Raw genomic sequence first — 20,236 nt, 5'->3', positions numbered from 1 at the left:
TCAAGCTCCTATCATCTGCAAATCTAATTTTGCTATTCAGAACCTCCTTCATCATGACAAACCAATCTCTCCTTCTAGTCATGTGAGTCGAACACCCTGAATCAAGGTACCATGATGCCTTCTCTAGTTCATCTCCACTTGTTCTTGCCATCAACATTACTGCTTCTGAGTTAAATGTGATGTCTTATGCAAGATTGGCTTGGTTCTTGGGTTTATTCTTTGCACCTTCACCCTTCCAGCATTCTTTTGCATAATGTCCAAGTTTTTGACAATTAAAACATCTAACCTTCTTTTTGTCAAACTTCCAACTCTTTTCTTGATCACCATTATACTCTGACTTGTGATTCATTCGATTCTCAGAGTCATTTGAATCCTTCTCTTGCTGTTCTTGAGCCTCCTTGTGCTTTTTTTTGCCAAACCTATTAAACCCTTTTCACTTTCCATTAAATTGGGATCTGACTTGCAAGACTTGATCTTGATATTGCCTATGTTCATTCAATTTATTCTCATGAGCCTCTAGAGAATGTTGCAGCTCTTCTACCTCCATATTCTCTAAGTCACACGTCTCTTCTATTGCCACTACAATATGATCGAACCTTAGTGGCAAAGTCCTTAGGATCTTATCAACAATGTACTAATCCGTGATTGTATCCCTGCACGCACGCATTGCACGCACATGTTCTTGCACTTTATCAAAATAATCAGCAACGATATCGTTCTCCTCCATAGCTAGACATTCAAACTGCCTCCTTAATGTCTACAACTTCACTTTCTTGGTTTGGTCTCTATCTCCATACCTTTTCAGCAAAATTTCCCATATCTCCTTTGCTGTTTGTGCCTTTGAAATTCTGTGAAACACTCTCAGTCCAACATATTGAAGAGAATAAATCGAGCCTTATTATCAAGCTTTTGCTGAATCTTGAAGTTTCTCTTTTCTTCATTAGAGGCCTTGGTGCTTAATTCAGGCAACCCTTCAAACACCACATCCGCAACATCCTGGAAGCCAAAAATGACATTCATCTTGATATGCCACTCATTAAAACATTTCCCATCAAAGACTGGATAAGACCCTTACATCATTCCTCCTAGTCCAGCCATAACTTCACCGTAATCTCCTTCTTGCACTCCTATCCTTCCAGACGTTCTTCTTCCACATTTCTTGAAGACTCAAGATATCTCCCTTCTTGATGGCCTCAAGATTCACACTCTGAAGAACTCTCACACTACTCTGGATACACTTCTTGAAACCTGAAGAACAAACTAGGAAACTAGTTTGTCTCACTCTAACACTCACAGGTTTCGAACATATGCTCTTGATACCATAAAGGATTAGGCACAAGAGAGGAGAAAAGGTAACATATTTTAAACTGAATGTTATCTGTATTAAAAAAATTGAATGAAAAGCAGAGTATAACCCTTTATTTATAGGGTTGTAACCTCTGATCAGTGCATCAGAAACCAAAAACATGAAAAACAAACAACTATTAGAAAGAAACAACTCTTACAATATTTTTGGCTTAACACCTGTACACCTGAACATATTCTAACACTACCAACAACATGGTCGTCGTTGGAGGCAGCATCGTCCGAAAACATATTTGACTACACCACAACTATCTTCCTTAAGTGAAGTCGTAATCCATCTTTGGTTATTCCTCCAACTAACCTCTACATGTAGTCACCATCCACTGTTTTAAAATCCTTAGCCAAAAAAGTCATCACTGCAACCAACATCAAAGACACTTACTACTAATTTTAGAAAAATTAAATTCAAAACTTTCTAAAATAAAAAATCAAACAAAATCAAATTTTTAAGCTGAGACCAATTTTAATTTTGAGTTATAGTCAAGGAAGTAAAAATATATTTAACTTTTTTTATATTATTTTTTAAACTAAAATAACTTCCCTTTATTCTATTTTAATTTAATAAATTTGACTATGACCATAATTATGAATAATTCATAAGCGTTTAGAGTTTATGGTAATATATTAATTATAAACTTCCTAAACAAACTTTTACTAATTCTCTTACACATAAATTTAAAAATATAATTAAATGCAGTTAAAGTTTTTAGCATATTGAATATAAAATAAATAATCGGTTTCATAGAATAAATATTAATATATTATAAAAAATAAATTTAATATAAAAACTTTAATTTTATTTAAATTAAATTAACAATTAAAGTAATTAAATACACATTTAAATTTAAAAAGAGAATTACTATTTAAAAAAACTTTTTATTCTTTACTTTTGTTTTTCTTTATAAATTTAGCATTCACATTTTTAAATAAAACTAACGTAAATAAAGTTTTTATACCAAAATTAATATTTTTTTAGTATATTAAAAATAAAATATATGAATATTTGTAAGATTATTTATCATTAAGTATATTCAACTTCCATTTAATAATTTCTTTTTAAAATTGTACACAAGTTTATACAAATGAAAAAAATGCTTAGTTAAATTACTTACCTACATAATGAACGATGACTCGAATTTAAATTCTTCAAATTTCCCCTTTACCCATTTTGTTTAATAACTATAAAACAATTACGCTAATTTCTTTTATTTGAAAAGTATTACCTTTACCATTATTTCTTTATATAAGAAATAAAAGAATATTTTTGTTAACATAATTGTGGACATTTGTTAACATATTTATGATTCATTTTAAAGTTTACTAATGAGATAGTCACTAATTTAATCTGTTCATGAAGAAAAATCCATTAAAATAAATTTATTTTAATAATCTTGTGAGAATTTCCAACTACAAGTTGGAATATATCACATAAATCAAATAAGTAAATAAGAAAAATAGTTGAAGATTGACTTATGCAAAGGGAAGTGCCACCACATTTTCATCCTAATCCTTCCACACTACTTAAAAATACAAAGCAAATAAGACAATAATAGCACTGCAAAACCAATCCTCTAACATTTCAGCACCGCCACGTGGCATCCACCTACAACCAAAAAGCAATCGAAACACGCCACGTGTCATGGGTCCGCCCAACATGCCACCTGTCAGTCGCAGAGGGATACGTACCAACAATTTCATATTAGTGTGAGAGAATCTTCCCTGTGCCACACAAATTTACTAAAGTACCCTCCCTCCTTTCCCCCATTTACAAGCACCCTCTATTTTGTATATAACAAATTAACAATAATAGCACACTCGTATGCGTACTTTTGTGTATTCAGGTACGTATCTCTCAATATACGTTATGGATAAGATATACTAAAGGCATCAACTAGATTTAAGCCTCAAAGTTCTAAAAGAAATTTCAATTTTCTCTCTCTTTGTCGGTGTACGCAGATCTTATGCATTCAACGATCTTGGCACCTGCTTTCTGTTGTTGTTCTTCTGGTTTGGCTTTGTGGGGTGAAACAAATTGTGGTTTTCTGGTTGAGGGTAGCTGAAAGGTGGATTTTTGTGTGGAAATGAGAGTGCTTTTGCTGGTGGGGTGGAGTGTATGTTAGAGGGTGGTTTTGGAAAGGGAAGGTGCATGTGGGATCTCAATTGGGTTCTATGTTTGGTGAAGAAGGGTTTGGGGGAAGGGAGAATTAGCTGGTATTGTTGTGGGTTTGTGATAATGAGCAGGGGTAGGTGGGGCAAATGTGGGTGAGGAAAACGGTGTGAGAGATTTGAGTTTTGAGGGAAGTAAATTTGGGACCTGGTTTTGTTCAGTTTTGGGCTTGATCTTCACTCTATAGGTATGTTTTGGAGAATTTTTGGGTGTCAGGGGAAAATGCAGCAAGATCACCGGAAAAAGGTGGAGTTTTTATTGTGTGGTGTGTATTTGTGTTGATTGGCTTTGTAATTGTGTAATTGGGATTGGGGAATAAAGATTGGATTTGGGTGCTTTTGTTTAATCTGAATGTTGTTTGAGATAGACAAATTTTCAGTGTGATGAGTCTATGGTTGTGTTGGTGAATGAATGGTGTGTGCTGAGAATTTTTTAATATAGCATTTCTCCTTAGGGTCCATCCATGATTTAGTTCCTCTCTCTCTCTCTCTCTCTCTCTCTCTCTCTCTCTCTAGAATGTTTCTTACACATGATTTGGCTGGCACCGCTAGATCTTCTAGTTTCCAACATTTTTCGGAGGGTTTGATGTAATGTACTTGCATTTTAACGAATTAGATTGCTATTTTGTTGACCCCATCATATTTTATTTTTCTCTTTCCACACTTGTTGAGTTGAGCCTTTTCAAGTTTGTGCCAATACCTAGTGGCATTCACTTTTTTATATGCTTACAAGTTTTTCCTGATCGGATAAGATTTTGTCTACTATTTGTTCTTGTTTTATTAGGTTTCTGGTTTATTCTATTTTCTCTATGCTTGCATTTCCTTCTTTTATGGAATGGGTTGAATTTATTTTAAATAATTAATTAGGTGTAATAGATTGTATAAAGAGTTGGGATTTGGAGTTGGTAACGCATGTGTATTTTATGTGTTGATGCTCTTCTTGCGGAATCAGTGTGTACATTCCTGCTGAATTGAAAGAAAATAGAAAATGTTGATTTGCTTCAATGCAAATATGTATTTGATTTTGTACAAGTTGAAATATGAAGTTGATTTTGAATTGGATAAAGATGTCGTTTTTTGTAGTCTATATATAAACTTATTTTTATCAATAAATATTGAGGTATATTATTAAAATGCCAATTTAAACATGATACACATAGTTTATTTAGACTTTTATATGTAATTTTAAATGTTAAGAACCTATAAAATTGTGTTTTATTTTAGTTTTTAGCATCGACAAATTATGATATTGTATATTTTTTTAATATTTTTTGTGTATTTTTAATTATTAAAATAATTTTCCTAATACTTGTTCAATCCCCCTTGAGCCACCAATTACCAGTTCCAATACTAAAATATTGATGGAAGCAATTCATGTTTTTGTATTTAATATATTATATATGTATGTTAGTTTGCCTGTGTTACTCCAATGCGTGTAAAAATGGTCATTTTCCTGGAGATAAAATCTGACTGTTGTTGAGATTATAACTCTTTTTGATACTATGATATTTCCCTAATGTGAATTCTCCAAATCTAAAGCAATTTTTTTTCAATTGTGTCTGTTAATTTATCTGCAAGAAGGAAAACATGCTTTTTATTTTAATTTCTATCTATACTGAAGCTTTTGCTTTTACTTTGTTGCTTTAGTTTGATTTGCTAATGTTTTCAGACTTTCGAATTCTAACTTTCTGGATTTTGCAATGGGGAATAAGCTACAGATATGGACTTTTTCTCTGAATATGGTGATGCCAACCAGTTCAGGATTCAAGAAGTCATTGGGAAGGGTAGTTATGGTGTTGTCTGTTCAGCCATTGACACTCGCACCGGAGAAAAAGTGGCAATTAAGAAGATTCATGACATCTTCGAGCATATATCTGATGCTGCTCGAATTCTCCGTGAGATAAAGCTGCTCAGACTTCTTCGACATCCTGATATTGTAGAAATAAAACACATTATGCTGCCTCCATCATGGAAGGACTTCAAAGATATCTATGTTGTTTTTGAGCTCATGGAGTCTGATCTTCATCAAGTCATCAAAGCCAATGATGACTTGACAAAAGAACACTATCAGTTTTTCCTTTATCAATTACTTCGAGCATTGAAGTACATTCATAGTGGTAAACATTGCTATGTCTTCGTTACTTGTATATGTAAATGCACATTGTGTGGCTAATGCCTATAACATGTGCCTTCTACTTTCAGAAGTTGTATCTGAAACTGAATAATTTTTCAGCATTCGCACCAATGGAGATGTCAGAATTGGGCACATTATTTTTATCAGTTGCTTTTGTTTCCTTTTTTATTATCAGTTCCCTCTTAAATCATCTTAAAATTGTACACTTTTAGTATTTGTCAAAATGTGAGACCTTCGTTAAGGGAGGGTCTAACATTTGTCTACTTCGTAATGAGTATGCTTGCATTGATTTCAATATTGTGTATCTGATTCTTAACTTGTACAATGCAGCAAATGTCTATCATCGAGATTTGAAACCAAAGAATATACTGGCAAATGCAAACTGTAAGCTTAAAATCTGTGATTTTGGGTTAGCTAGAGTTGCCTTCAGTGACACGCCAACAACTATATTTTGGACGGTATTTTTCTCTAAATATTTGCATCGTTTGCTTCCTTCATATATTTTAATTTATTTTGGCTTTTCTTGTTTTCATTTTTGCTGTTATTTTGGAGGGAAGAGACTGATGTTTCTTCTTGTTGTTATTTTAATGCATTTGTCTATAGGATTATGTTGCTACAAGGTGGTATAGAGCTCCAGAGCTATGTGGATCATTTTACTCAAAGGTATGGATTTTCCAGATTTCTGTGGACATTGAAAAAGTGAGAGACGAAGTATATGTACTGAGTGTCGACTTATCATACCATCATCAAACATTCATTCTTTTATCTCCTTTTCTATCCATTAACTAACCACATGACCTAGGATTGAAGGACAATCTGTTTTTTGTTATTCTGTAAGTTACATATGTTTTCTGTTATTTTTTATCTGCCATCAAACTAACTCTTCAGTATTGACTGCAATATGAAGCAAAATCTGTGATACATTGAACTAACATTTTGGTGGTTGATGATAAATTATTTACTCAATGTGAAGCTATTGTGTGTTTGATAGGTCTAAGTTTTTAGTAAATCTTGATGCAGTATACACCAGCAATTGATATATGGAGTATAGGTTGTATCTTTGCTGAAGTGCTAATGGGAAAGCCACTTTTTCCTGGGAAAAATGTAGTCCACCAATTGGACCTGATGACAGATCTGCTTGGGACACCTTCACATGATACTATATCACGGGTAAATATTTTCTTCAATTCTGTAAGAACCATTTTAGTTGTGTAGCTTAGGATGCACCAGAAGTTGCTGAAACCGATCATAACCATTTTTTGTGATGGATGCAGGTACGCAATGAGAAAGCAAGGAGATACCTAACTAGCATGAGGAGAAAGCAGCCTGTGCCGTTTTCTCAAAAGTTTCCCAATGCAAACCCTTTAGCACTGCGTCTGCTGGAAAGGTTGTTGGCTTTTGATCCAAAAGATCGGCCTACGGCAGAAGAGGTTGGTTTGTTACATTCTGCTCTGCTTCTTATGTTATGTGCATTGAAATGTGCTATTTATAGTGTGAACAATAAAAGATATAATGAATCATAGTGAATAACAATCTATACTGTGGTATCTTGACATTTGTGATAACTGTTTCTTAAATGCTTTTGTGTGTTCAGGCATTGGCTGATCCTTACTTTAAGGGGCTGGCAAAAGTTGAGAAGGAGCCATCTTGCCATCCTATCACAAAAATGGAATTTGAATTTGAAAGGCGAAGAGTAACAAAGGAAGAAATTCGAGAACTGATTTTCCGTGAGATTCTAGAGTATCACCCTCAGCTATTGAAAGACTGCATGAATGGAAATGAGAGAACCAATTTTCTTTATCCAAGGTTTTTATTTTCGTAATTGGTTTTCAACTGTTTATAACATGTTATCTTTTTCGCCCTCTTGAGAATTGTCAATTTCGAATGTTGCTTTCATCTGAGTTTACTTTTTTGCTGCAATTTTTTACAGTGCTGTCTATCAATTCAGAAAGCAGTTTGCTCATCTGGAGGAAAATGGTAAAAATGGTCATGTTATGCCACTTGAAAGAAAGCATGTTTCTCTTCCAAGGTAATGTTTTTGATTCATAAACTCAGCTGCTCATTGGATTTCTTGTGACATTTGATGCATTCCAATTGTAGTGGTTACTTTTTATTACATTATGCATATGATAAGATGGTAATCACAAGACTGAAAGTCCTATGATACAAATAACTAATTTGATTCTGCTCATGATCGATGAAATTAACGTGCTAGGAATGGAGGCACTATTTATGACTTGTATGATTCATGTTGGTTTGTAAGGAGAGCATAATATGTTTGATCATATTCTCATGCTTTTGGCTTATTGCCAGGTCAACCATTGTACATTCAAATTCTAATACAATACACCCAAAAGATCAAACAAACATTGCTGCCTGCAAAAACCGACCAACTGCTGAGGAATGCAACAGGAATTCCAGAGAAACAATAATTCTAGTGCCAAGGTCAATGCAGGGACCACCAAGAATTCCACTAGGTATGGGGTTGTTATCATTGTTGTCTGTTAAGTTTTCGTGCATGATCATTGATTAATAATTAAAGGCATGTTTGATTCCCTTCTTACCTTTTTGTGTTTCAGAACAATTTCACATTATTCAGCAATCACTTTCTCATCCAAAGTTTGTTTAGTTTTGAATTTTGTTTTCCGAACAAGTATTTTATAAAAGCCAAAATTTGGAAACAACTGATGAATGTTGTCTCATCCTTTTATGTAGTATCATCTTCTAGGAGCCACCTTTTGTTACTATATTTTAGAAAATCAAAAACCCTCTTTTGAAACAATGAACAAAGAAGGCCTAATGATTTCATTTATTTTTCAGCAAAACCTGGTAAAGTTGTGGGGCCAGTTGTTCCATACGAGTACGATAACATTGTCAAGGATTCTTATGATCCTAGGTCGTTTATCAGAGGTTCTGTGCTTCCTACTCAACCTGTTCCCCCAGCGTACTATTATCATCAGAGATCCAGCAATGGAAATCAAGAAAGGGCTGCAACAGAAGCTGACAAGAGTGTGCCTTTGCAAGCAAAACAACATGATCAAGAACAATTTGGAATTAATGCCAAGAGGGCACCAGATATAGCTATTAATATTGATACAAATCCCTTTTTTATGACAAGGGCAGGAGTTAACAAGTTAGAGCAAGGTGATCAAATAGTCATAGAGACAAACTTGTTGCAGCCAAAGACATATGGTGGAAGCAGTGCTGCAGCTGGGGCCACTGCTCATAGAAAGGTGGGTCCTGTTCAGTATGGTATGACAAGAATGTTCTAGAAGAAGGGTGTTTTCCTTGTGAATAATTTGACCAGAGGGCAAAATCTCTGGAGAAAAAAAATGACAGTTTTAGGATTAGAGCTGTTTTCTTGGTGATGCTTTTGTATAAATTTTGGTTAGAACTGTCTAGAGACTTTTGATGATGAAATTTAGTCCTATAATATAAGTGAATCCAGAGAAACACATTTTGGGTGTTTACATTGAAGACACATCCTTGAAACAAATTTCTTGAGGGTTTGTACTTTTAATTTGATTTATGGGATTTCACAAACCTAGCATCTCATATATACCTTACCAAATAAACGACTTAAGTATCATCTTATTCCCTCTAAATTGAACAAGTTTTGGTTTTGATCTTTAATTTTTCATTCTTTAAAAATATTTCATTATTTATTTTGAGGGTGTTGCTCCCTCCACCACCATCCCTTCTCCCTCCACCTTCTCACAAAATTTTTAATGACAAAATTATCTTTCAATTTTTAACATTTTACTTTTAACCTTAAATCTCTTTCTCTCTTTGAACAAAATATATTAAAATAATAACTTTGATGAAAGGTGAAACAGAAGTTGAAGCCTCTAGAGGGTGAGTATCCCCATTGTGTGTGTTGGGAAGGAGATGGAGGCACTGCTCTGAATTGGGTCTTCCCGTGGATTGGAGAAGGAGTTCCTTGGGAGCTTACCTTTGTTATCAGTTGTAAATGGTTCCTTCATATGAATTGATATGAAGTGAGTTGGAGAAAGAGTATATATTGCATTTGATGATGACTATGACCTTTCGAAAGATTACATTTTTTATCAACTTGTAGATGAGATTCATCCAGGCACAGGGTTGGTGGTTATCCTCTTCCAAGATTTACAGGTGATAAATAGATATGATGAAGGGAATGGAAGGCTTCAAAATAGATGGAGCGGTGGCCGCTAAGGATGGTGGAGATCACAAGGTGAGCGATGACAGTGCTGTGTGCCAAACATATCGCGTGAAGAGGGCGGTCTGACGACAACTAGCGGTGGAATTGCGAAAGAAAATGTGAGTAGTAACAACGGTGCTAGCGGGAGCTTTCTGGATGAAGCATTGGAAGGCCCACTCGGAGGCGTTGCGGCTCATATTAGAGGCCTTATCACGGAGACGGGGTTGGCGACGATGGCCAGAAGTGATCGGAGATTTTGTCGATTGAGGAGAACACCCTATCCATATCGTATCTTACAGCTCCTTTGGTTTGATTGTGTGATGTGATGCGATGGGAGGAGGCCGCGACTATACAATTCGAGAACACCGGGGCACATAGGTCAAAGAAAACCAATCTAAGGGTAGACCAACGAAGATCTGCACGCACTAGTTACTACCAACGAACCACCGCCGCCACACCACCGTACCCACCACCATACCACCGCACCACAACATCGCACCACCACGAACGGAGAGCAAGGGAGAGTTGTGGTGAGAAGAAACAGATCTCACCGAAAGAGAGAAGAGAGTGAGATGGAGGTGGGAAGAAACGGATCTCAAAGAGAGAAAGAGTGAGAAAAAGCTGGTGGGGGATGGGGTTGGAGCTTAGCGAGAGTGAAAGTGAGGAATGATATAAGATTAAAAGTAAAATGGTTAAAAAATAAAGGGTAATTTTGTTATTAAAATTTTTGTGGGAAGGTGGAGGGAGAAAGGGTGGTGGTGGAGGGAGCAACACTCTTTTTTGATCTATATTGGCATGTTTCATTTGTTGTTTGGGTTTAATAAAAGATAGTGAACATCAATGTTGACAGTGTGTAACTGTAGCGAGTTATTATACGATTTTTAAAATTTTCAATTTAATTTAAAATAGGGTTAATGATTAATGGTAATTTTATGATTTTCTAATAATGGCTATCAAGGGAAGAAAAATATTTAACAAGTAGTAATGTCAAAATTACTAAAAATAGAAGACCATTTACTAAGCAAGTGTGAGAGGCATGAGAATGTGTGAAATTGAGATTAATACAATTTAAAGGAGGCATTCGGTGGAATAAATTTGATTTAGTTTATCTTTTAGTTTGAAGTTAGACATGTTTATAACATCTGATTTTGTTTTTCAAAATTAGTAAACAATGTTTCTCATAAATGAATTTTGGTGAAAGTTTATAAGAAATAATTCTCATGAGGTGATAATTTAACCTTTATAAGTTTAAATAAAATTTTGCAATAGCAGGTTATTTTCGCTAACTTATTTAATTTTTCAAATAATTAACTGGAAATTTATGTAAATATTTTTTGCAAAATATTATTGGTTATAATTTCTGGAATCAAGGAATGTTATTTTATGTTTCTTACACCCAATCTTTCCTAAGATCTCATTAAATGTCTCTAAAAATTATTTTTTAACTCATAATAAATTAATTTAAATTTGAAAAACTTTATTTATTTATTTTTCTATAAATGTTGATTAATAGAGTTTCAGCTAGACAAGATTTGAAGTTTAAATCCAACGTCCCAGAGGGAAAGTGAAAACGATAACAGAATAAAACTCTGCGCGCGAAAATTGCATTCTCCTTCTCCCTTTCCAGGAAAATCCTCCCAAATTTTCCCGGAAAACGCTCGTCCTCGCGACCTCGTCATTCATTCTCTCGCACTCCTTTCCACTCATCAATCTCTCACTATCCACTGTTCCTCTCATCCCCCCTTTCGCCAACTAGAAATCACGAGCACTCTTCACACCGATCGAATCTCATCGATTTACTTTCTCCCACCGCGATGGATATCGCGAACGGCGTCGTGTCGAAGATGGAGGCGCTGGAGCGTGATAACGCGTCGAAGAAGGACGAGATCCATAATCTGAAGATAGAGATCGAGTCGCTGCGGCGAGAGGCGGAGGAACTGGAGTCGGAGATGAATGCCGTTGAGGAGGCCGGATCAGAGGCGGTGGTGCTGAGCAGCGTGCTCGAGGATCGAGAGAGAATGTTGACGTTTCTGGAGAGGGAGACAAAGACTATGAAGCAGATGAACGCAGAGAGCGAGATGAAGGTGCGCGATCTGGAGCGGAGGATTGGCGTTCTGGAAGTGCGGAAGAGCGAGGAGCGGTGTAAAAGAGTTCGCGTGGAGGAGGAAATGAGAGAGAAGGTTGGCGAGAAAGAGAAAGAGATTGAAAGACTGAAACAGAGAATCAAAGATTTGGAGGAAGCGAAGGGTGTGGAAACGAAACAGAACAGCGAAATTAAGGACGAGGAAGAGAAGAAGGGATTAGGGTTTATGTGGCCCCTGGTTGCAGCCGGAGGTGCAGCCGTGGTTGCTGTGTTTTATTTCTATTTTCGAAAACGTAGGTGACACTTCAAGGTGACATGCTCAACTTCATTTCTTCTTTCTTTACTATTTTTTTTAGTAATAACGTGAATTATATTAGTATTAATAATGTTTTCTTTATATTCTTACTCACTTTTTTAAATCAACTATTCTTCTATCATTCAAGATTTTTAAAGTAGAAAAAAAAGAGGATAGAGAATTTCTTTTGTTATTTTTATACATTGAAATTGGTGCTACTTTTGTACAATTTTATATCAGTATTAGACTATATAAATTGTTGTTTTGATAAAATCATTCTTTATTATTACAGATTTAATAATATTTTTATATTTATGAAGACTACTGACTAGTGATTTTAGTTAGTTTTATTTTATTTTTTTCTTTTCTTACTTTATTTAAAAGTTTATTTGGTTTCATTACTAATATTGAGTAAACATGACATTATAGTAGTTTGTACTTTATTATAAATATTACTGGAATAGTGTTCAGTAAGTTCTAATTATTCAGATTTATAATTATTTTCGTGTCTTTACAATATTTATTTATTTATTTTGTTCTTATAAGAAATTCTTTAATTATATTTTTTATTTTTTATTTAATTACAAAACACAACTTTAATATTTTCTTAAAGATGATGTGGACATTTTTATTTTTACTTTTTATTAAATAATATATTAACAATTTATTTGTTGTTATATTGTTTATTTTATGTATAGTATTGCTTACAATACATTTATTTTACAATATTATATTATATAAAACAAACTAGACTTTTGTTTTGAATACAAAGATTTGAATATTTTTTAAAATGTAATCACTCAACTAAAAGTTTTAAAAGAAAGAATCATCTATAAGATCACAAATTCACAATGTTTTCTTCATCCGTCAGAAGAACAATCTTAAAGATCACAATGTTGGTTGAGAACATTAACTAACGTTAGTTGAGAAATAATCTCAACCTATGTTGCCAAAAGGAAATAAAAAATAATTATGATAGATATTTATAGAAAAAATTCAATTAAAGAAAATGTGTTTGAGATAAATAAAAAACACACTGTCCTCATAAGTTGATAAATAATACTACTTTATATCAATAGAAGAAAAACTTAACCTGTCGGCTAAAAAATAATTACAATAAACTTTTTCTTAAAAGTAATTCTTGTGAACATGGTATTGAACTAACTATACCCAAACGTTAATCAAGTCAACAAATTTTCAATCTTAACTCAACTAATGATATATAAACAAAAAATGATTGAGCCTCCAACAAAATGAAAGTATAAAAAAAAGAAGAAAGAAAAACATAAATACAAAAGACTTTCAAATTATTACTTTTCAAATAAAATTTTGAATTATTTAATTCTAAATAACCAAATTACTCTCTCTATAAAATTTTAATTTCTTTTATAATTGTTTATTCCAAAAACTTATTTTATTATACAATATTTAATTTTTTTAATAAAAAAATTATTCACTTAACATTCTCTCTCAAATGATAATCGCTTTTTATTCAATTTGGTTTGATAATATTTGTGAATGACTATAATAAGTCATTTAAAAACAAATTATACATTATCTTACATTGTTTTATATATTTATGTTAATTAATGTTTGTTTATATCAGATAAAATATTAATGCAAACTATTAATTTAAAATTAAAAAAATTAATCATACTAGTTTGGTCCTCTAATTATATTCAATATTATCTGATTTGATTCTTTAACATTTTTGTGTTAATTTATTCCTTTGTCAACTTTTGTATAACAATGTTAAATCTTATCGAAATTTTATGGATGGAAATCTCTTTAGTATGATTACATCTTTAAAAATTAGTTTTATAATCTAAATATATAGATTTTTAGAACCTTTATTTTGACCCCGATCCTCATTTTTTCCCCTTTCACAGACCACCATCACTATTCAACCCAAATCAAAATTGAGAAAAGTTCGATTATTTTTCAACTTATGTAATTTGAACAAATTCTTTTACAGCTTCTGTAGATTTTGATTAAAGAAAACAAATTAGCATTTAGATTGCATTAAGTTTGATAATAAAAGAAAAATAATTTGGGATTACTTTGCTACTCTAAAACTATGGATTTTTTTTCAGACCTAAAATTTGAGAAATTTCACTATTTAATCTAAAGTAACTTTAGTTTCATTACTCGTTAAACCAATATAATATCCATAGGATTTAGATGTAATAATAATTTTATGACTTTGTCAGCGGCAATAAGCACAAAATCAAAGCTCTTTCATGTGAAATATAGTTTTAGGCGTGAAGCATGAAGCTCACGAAACCTATTGCAATGAGTTCATTTAGCTGTACTCCTTTGAAGCGTATTGTGATTTAAAGTATGTAAAAAGAATGAGCAAGTGATACTTCTTCATTAATCCATAAATACTTGCTCAAATGATTATATATTTTAGATGTTCAATTGTGCTTCAAACATATTGTTTCTATATGCATGATATTTTAGAAGTATGGTAGTGATCTAAATTATAAATAATGAACAATGCTTATTCAAACAATTAATTTCAAATCATCCATACATCTTTTATACAGAAGAGGAGATCAAGCTAATAATGTTTTAAAAAATACTTTCACATATCATTTTTTCATATGATGGTCCAAGTAAATAATATACATTTAATCGTTGTATAAAAAATTGAGTCTCTTGATATTACTTTAGAAGTGATTTAATATGTTCTTTCATATTATATATGTATGTATATATAAATTTTCCTAGCTTTCAGCTTCTTGTTTATAGAAAGAGTAAATTAATCATAACTATGATTCTTTAAAATATACCCAATGTATTACTTGGCAACTTATTTTCCCTAAAAATGTTAAGTGGAAGTAATTTAGAAAATGTGATGGAAATATTTCCTCCATACGGAATAAGTTCACCTAGGTTTGTAGTTGTTGGCCTAGGAAATGAAGCAAGATTGGATTTTTAGTGGTATTTGGGGGAATAACTTATTTTGTTAGAAGGTGAGTGGGGTTGGTTATATTTTATTTTATTTTATTTTCTGTGTGAATGTTGGTTTCATTCCTATCTATTGTTATCAAAGTGGGACATATATAAATTATAATGTAAGATTAAATATTTATAGATTATTTGATAACAGTTAAATAATAAATTTTGTTAAAATAAATTTTAATATTATGATATGAAAGTGAGTTTAACTTTTGTAAGCTGAGAATTATGTTTACTTATATACTAAAAAGTATTAAATTTCCAACAAATATATATTATCATTAATACATATGAACAAATGATGAAAAATAAAATAATGATATGACAAATGTTAGTTGTTTTTTGTGTGCATATCAAATGCTAATATGGTACCTCATTATTAATATAAGTGATTCATTGTTACTATTTTTGACACATTAGTTACTTATATAAGTTCTTTCATGAAATATTTGTAAGTTAGGTAATATAACATCAATTTTTATTATTGAATTGAATTACACTTTAGAAGAAACTTTTTAATCTTTTGGTGCATATAATTTTTTGCTTTAGTATTTTTTCTATTACTTTGAGCATATTTATAATTTTTATGCTCCTTATATGCAGACACGGTGAAAAAAAGATCAACAAGGTTTGCGGAATACCAAATTCGCCAATTGGTACCAAGTAGAGGTCAAATTTAGCTTTGAAGTTGACTCAGATGTGTTGACACAAATGTTTAGCATACTGTGACTAATTTGAGGATATCTTACTCAATTTAAGCCCTAAAACATGAGTTCTTCTTAGAATCTTGCAAGGCAGGGTAGACTAGCAATTCTAAAAGAATTGACAATTATAAATAGGTCAATTCATTGTAGAATTTATACAGGAAACTTATTAATGTAATTTTTTTTTTCCTTTTCTTTTGGGATTTAAGAAAATCTCTTTTCTCCCCTTTTCTACAATTTTTGAACCATTCCTTGTTCAAGCTTCTTCAATTTATAAAGACTATGGAAGGTTAAAGACCTTGGCCAGTTCAGGTAATCTGTGTTAGATACACATTTTGATATTTTTCTAAAATTGAGTTTGTTATTCATTAATAATTGAAGGGTTTTAAATAGCCGTGATACTTACAATATTACGAAAATAAAAATAAAATTTGAAAATAAAATATCAACTATCTTAAAAATAAAATCGGCTTAATCTATCATAAAATAATATTGTACCAAGATAAACAGAAAATCATAACTACCTATTCTTATTTTATCTCTACAAAATCAAACTAAATATTACTAGACTCAAAACTAATAAAATAAGATTTAAACAAAATTATTAATAAAACCCTAAAATTTAAGTTTATCCCAACAAACTCCTCCATAAACTTATATTTTTTCTTCCTTCATTCGGCTTTTCATGTGCATCATTGCACACCGGGTTTGCTTCTTTCAATCAGATTTAAGTTGGAGTTATCCAAACTCTTACTAGTCATATCTTGTTTCAAACATTTTCTCTCCAAGATTTTCAGCTCCAGTTCATACAACCGGTTCTTCTTTGCTTTTACTTGGGTTGTTACATGACCATGCTTATCCTTTAAATACAGTACCTGATCTTTCATAACAATTGAATTACCTTTTTCAATTATCTGACTCATGCTTAAAATATTACTCTTCAGCTCCGGAACATTGTAAAAATCCCTAATCTCTCCACCTCGTCCATTCTTCTGCATATGTCCCTTTTTTATTTGGTTCAAGAACGCTAGATGCTTTCTCTTCCTTTTCAAGAGTCGTCTTCTTCAGCTCCTCAAGCTCAACCCTCTGTTTATTCATAATTTCATTAACTTCATCCAGAAGCCTCCATATATGCTGAATCTCTTCATCCTTTTGTTTGGGTTCCTTTTCCACGTTTGTCGCACCTTTTACCGAGATCACTTCATCCATTATTGAGACCGAATTTTCCATGTCCATTATATTCGAGCTCTTTGTCAACAATATTTCTTATGCATCTTCAGTAAGGAGATTCGTCTCTCCCTTTGTCTCTACCTTGCAATACTTTGCAATATGGCCTGCCTTACCACAATTGTAGCACTTGCTTGATCTACACTCGTTTGCATAGCGACCATACTTGCCACACTTAAAACATTAAACTCCTGACCGATCTCCTCAACCCTTTCCTTGTCCTCGGTCACGCCAATTCTGCTGACCGATTTGCTCTTCATTATCATTGTCAAAATTACCTCGGCCACGTCCACCCCTGTCCTCGGCTTCCTCGCCATCTGCGTTAGGACCTCGACTCTGAGTAATCTGAGTTTTATTCGAGTCAAAATATACTTGTAGTGCTTGATCGTCGGGTTCCCTCTTTTCCTATTTCTTCCTCAATTCGTGGGATTTTAATGACCCAGCTAACTCCTCCACAGTGAGAGTTGAAAAATCCTTTGTCTCTTCAATAGTGACCACGATACTTTCAAAATCATCCGTTAGATTTCTCAAGATCTTTTCTGCAACCCGATTAGGAGGAACCTCTTCTCCGTTCATCCCGAGTTGGTTGACCATCTTCTGTACTCAAGCTATAAACTCAGTAACTCCCTCCTTTTCATCCATCTCCATATGTTCAAACTCTCTTCTAAGAGCTTGTACTCGGACCTGCTTCACTCGAGTATCTCCTTTGTATGCCACCTCCAGAATTTCCCATGCTTCTTTTGTTGACTTTGCATTATTTATTTTCTCTAATCCAGATTCATCCACTACATTATATAGAAAGTACAAAGTTGATCTGTTTTTCACTCGTGTCTTTTTTAATGCAACAATCTGGTTCACTGTCTGATGCTCATCATCTGCAGGTTCATTATATCTGTCCTCCACAATGTCCCATACATCTTGGGATCCAAGAAGAACCTTCATCTATAAAGACCAATTGTCGTAATAAAAATATTAACTATCTTCAAAATAAAATCTGAAAATAAAATATCAACTATCTTTAAAATAAAATCTGTTTAATCTATCATAAAATAATATTGTACCTAGATAAAGAGAAAATCATAACTACCTATCTCTATTTTATCTCTATCAAATTAAACTAAATATTATTAGACCCAAAACTAATAAAATAAAATTTAAACAAAACTATTAATAAAACCCTAAAATTTAAGTTTATGCCAACCATCTAGTGTGTGATTTTGAATTTTGCACTCTTTCACTTTATGTGTTGTTTCGTTATCAATCTATCAATTTTAAACGAATTTAATTAGTTGAATAGTAACCCAGTTGACTGACTCAATTAAAAGTATTTTTACTTTTGAGTAATTATTTTTTGCTTTACTATTTGTTAACTAAGTTCTTTATCGGTCTATTTGAAGAAAAAAATCTTTATAACTAATTTTAGAATATAAAAAAAGATTTTAGAGAAATTAATATAATTTAATTTCTATGAATTAATTTATGCATAAATTAATTATATAATTTATTTAAAATTGTTTTATTCATTCTTTCTTCTAAAGGTAATTACATGTAAGTTTCTCCAAATAATTTTACCAATGAGTAGAATCAACAAAGGTGTAAAACAAAATTGATTTTATTTTTGGACAATGACTATACGGTATGGACCGCTCGGTCCATCCATTAAGGGCCGTTTGGTCTATCCGCTACTTCAACAATGTTGAGCTCTAATTGGGCCAACGTTCAAATTATTATTGAGCCAATAGTTTAGCAGAGGATAAAATAATCAAAGATATTTGATTAAAGATAGATAAGTTGTTTATCAGTAACTGACTGAACATCAAGGTAAGTTTGTTTTTATTCTATTGGATTTGTGTTAGTTTAAAAGATCCATGAGATGACTTATAAATAGAAGGTCAAGAACAAAAACCAGGTACGTTCAATACACACTCTATGAGACTCAAATATTCAACTGTGATAAACAGTTCATTATAAACAGCTCCTAACTTGAGTGTTAGAGTGCCTTTTGCAGGTACCTCCCCCTGTTCAAGAATACAATCGAGCGGAGCAGGTGATAACCGAGCGGTCCAAACTGAAAGCAAGCGGTTCAGACGATCCAAGTGTTTAGAAGCAAGGAGGACACGTCAGAAATGTTAGTCTCTCGATCCTGAACTAATCTCTACCAAAACATTTTGGCACCCACCGTGGGGTCGAGAGTAGGTAGAAGAAACCCAATGGTGACCACAAGAAACATGGAGGAGCAATAGAGCACAAGAGAACTGATCAGAGATATGTAAGCACAGATACAGGCACAAGCACAAACCATTCAGGCACAGATGCAAGCACAACAAGAGATGCAGCAAAAACTCGCAGATGAGATTGTGGCGCTAAGGGCTGAACGAGTCCCTCCCGTGTGGTCTGCCTTAAACCGAGAGAATGACAACGAAGCAAGTCGTAATCAAACCAACCCGAATGGTCGAGATAGAAGGGAGCCAACACCCCTACAAACCGTTCGGCCTACCAGTGTGCTCCCTTTTACGGTGACCATCATGCAAGTTTCAATGCTAGAAAAAACTCCTCCCGCATTGGATAAGTATGGTGGTTCAACTGATCCGGACAATCACCTAAGAACGTGAAGTAACGTAATGACATTCTATACAAATAGCGACCCGGTCATGTGTAGAGCCTTCTCATTATCACTCAAGGAAGAGGCATTGGAATGGTAACCCACTCTTCCTCCCAACACAGTGGATTGCTTCACCACTATAGAAACCCTCTTTAGGAGACAATACGCAGCCAATCAAAGACAGGAGATAACACTGGCGGAATTGGTAAACACCAAACAAGAGAAGGGCGAAACTTTGAAAGCCTTTATGAAAGGGTACACTGAAACCGCACTTCATGCCTAAGACCTGGATATTTTGTTGAAAAATTGTATGCCCGACCACCAAAAACTATGGATGAACTTTAGGAAAGGATTGCTAAATTCATTCGTATTGAAGATATGAGAAACTCAAGGGAAAAACAACAGTAGGAAGCTTCTAAAGGCGGAGTTAGAAAGGACGGCAGATGACCGTTCGGCGGCAACGACAAGGCAGGAGATCCTCGACCAAAGGACTTCCCCCGAACGCCTAAATTTGAT

The 20,236-nt window shown here is 33.3% G+C and overlaps 2 protein-coding genes across 8 annotated transcripts; both read left to right on the top strand.

The window, feature by feature from the left end:
* The first annotated feature begins 3,214 nt into the window (after positions 1-3,214).
* LOC108343020 (mitogen-activated protein kinase 10) lies at positions 3,215-9,135 on the top strand. Of its 7 annotated transcripts, none has more exons than XM_017581031.2 (10): positions 3,222-3,719; positions 5,250-5,648; positions 5,996-6,123; positions 6,269-6,328; positions 6,686-6,835; positions 6,940-7,095; positions 7,260-7,471; positions 7,596-7,694; positions 7,979-8,142; positions 8,486-9,135. In XM_017581031.2, exons 2-10 carry the CDS (start codon positions 5,252-5,254, stop codon positions 8,935-8,937), a joined length of 1,818 nt encoding a protein of 605 aa, XP_017436520.1. In that variant the 5' UTR covers positions 3,222-3,719; positions 5,250-5,251; the 3' UTR covers positions 8,938-9,135. The 7 variants fall into 7 exon arrangements, with proteins under 7 accessions (XP_017436522.2, XP_017436523.2, XP_017436520.1 ...); XM_017581032.2 differs by having other exon boundaries at positions 5,244-5,648; XM_017581028.2 differs by having other exon boundaries at positions 3,222-3,778.
* Positions 9,136-11,410: 2,275 nt separating this feature from the next.
* LOC108342666 (peroxisomal and mitochondrial division factor 1) lies at positions 11,411-16,006 on the top strand. Its single transcript, XM_017580460.2, has 2 exons — positions 11,411-12,238; positions 15,791-16,006. The coding sequence occupies exon 1, from the start codon at positions 11,660-11,662 to the stop codon at positions 12,227-12,229; it is 570 nt and encodes a 189-aa protein (XP_017435949.1). The 5' UTR covers positions 11,411-11,659; the 3' UTR covers positions 12,230-12,238; positions 15,791-16,006.
* The last annotated feature ends 4,230 nt before the right edge of the window (positions 16,007-20,236 follow it).

The sequence above is a fragment of the Vigna angularis genome, chromosome 6, assembly GCF_016808095.1.
Source record: "Vigna angularis cultivar LongXiaoDou No.4 chromosome 6, ASM1680809v1, whole genome shotgun sequence".
In the NCBI taxonomy this organism is placed as follows: Eukaryota; Viridiplantae; Streptophyta; class Magnoliopsida; order Fabales; family Fabaceae; genus Vigna; species Vigna angularis.
Note: the sequence above shows the minus strand (reverse complement) of the source record. Positions and strands in the feature narration are given on the sequence as shown.

Excerpts from the sequence above, each read along its gene's own strand:
- LOC108343020 (XM_017581031.2), top strand. The coding sequence starts at position 5,252 with ATGGACTTTTTCTCTGAATATGGTGATGCCAACCAGTTCAGGATTCAA. Across the intron at positions 6,124-6,268 it reads CAACAACTATATTTTGGACG|GATTATGTTGCTACAAGGTG; the intron begins GTATTTTTCTCT and ends ATTTGTCTATAG. Across the intron at positions 8,143-8,485 it reads ACCACCAAGAATTCCACTAG|CAAAACCTGGTAAAGTTGTG; the intron begins GTATGGGGTTGT and ends TTTATTTTTCAG.
- LOC108342666 (XM_017580460.2), top strand. The coding sequence starts at position 11,660 with ATGGATATCGCGAACGGCGTCGTGTCGAAGATGGAGGCGCTGGAGCGT.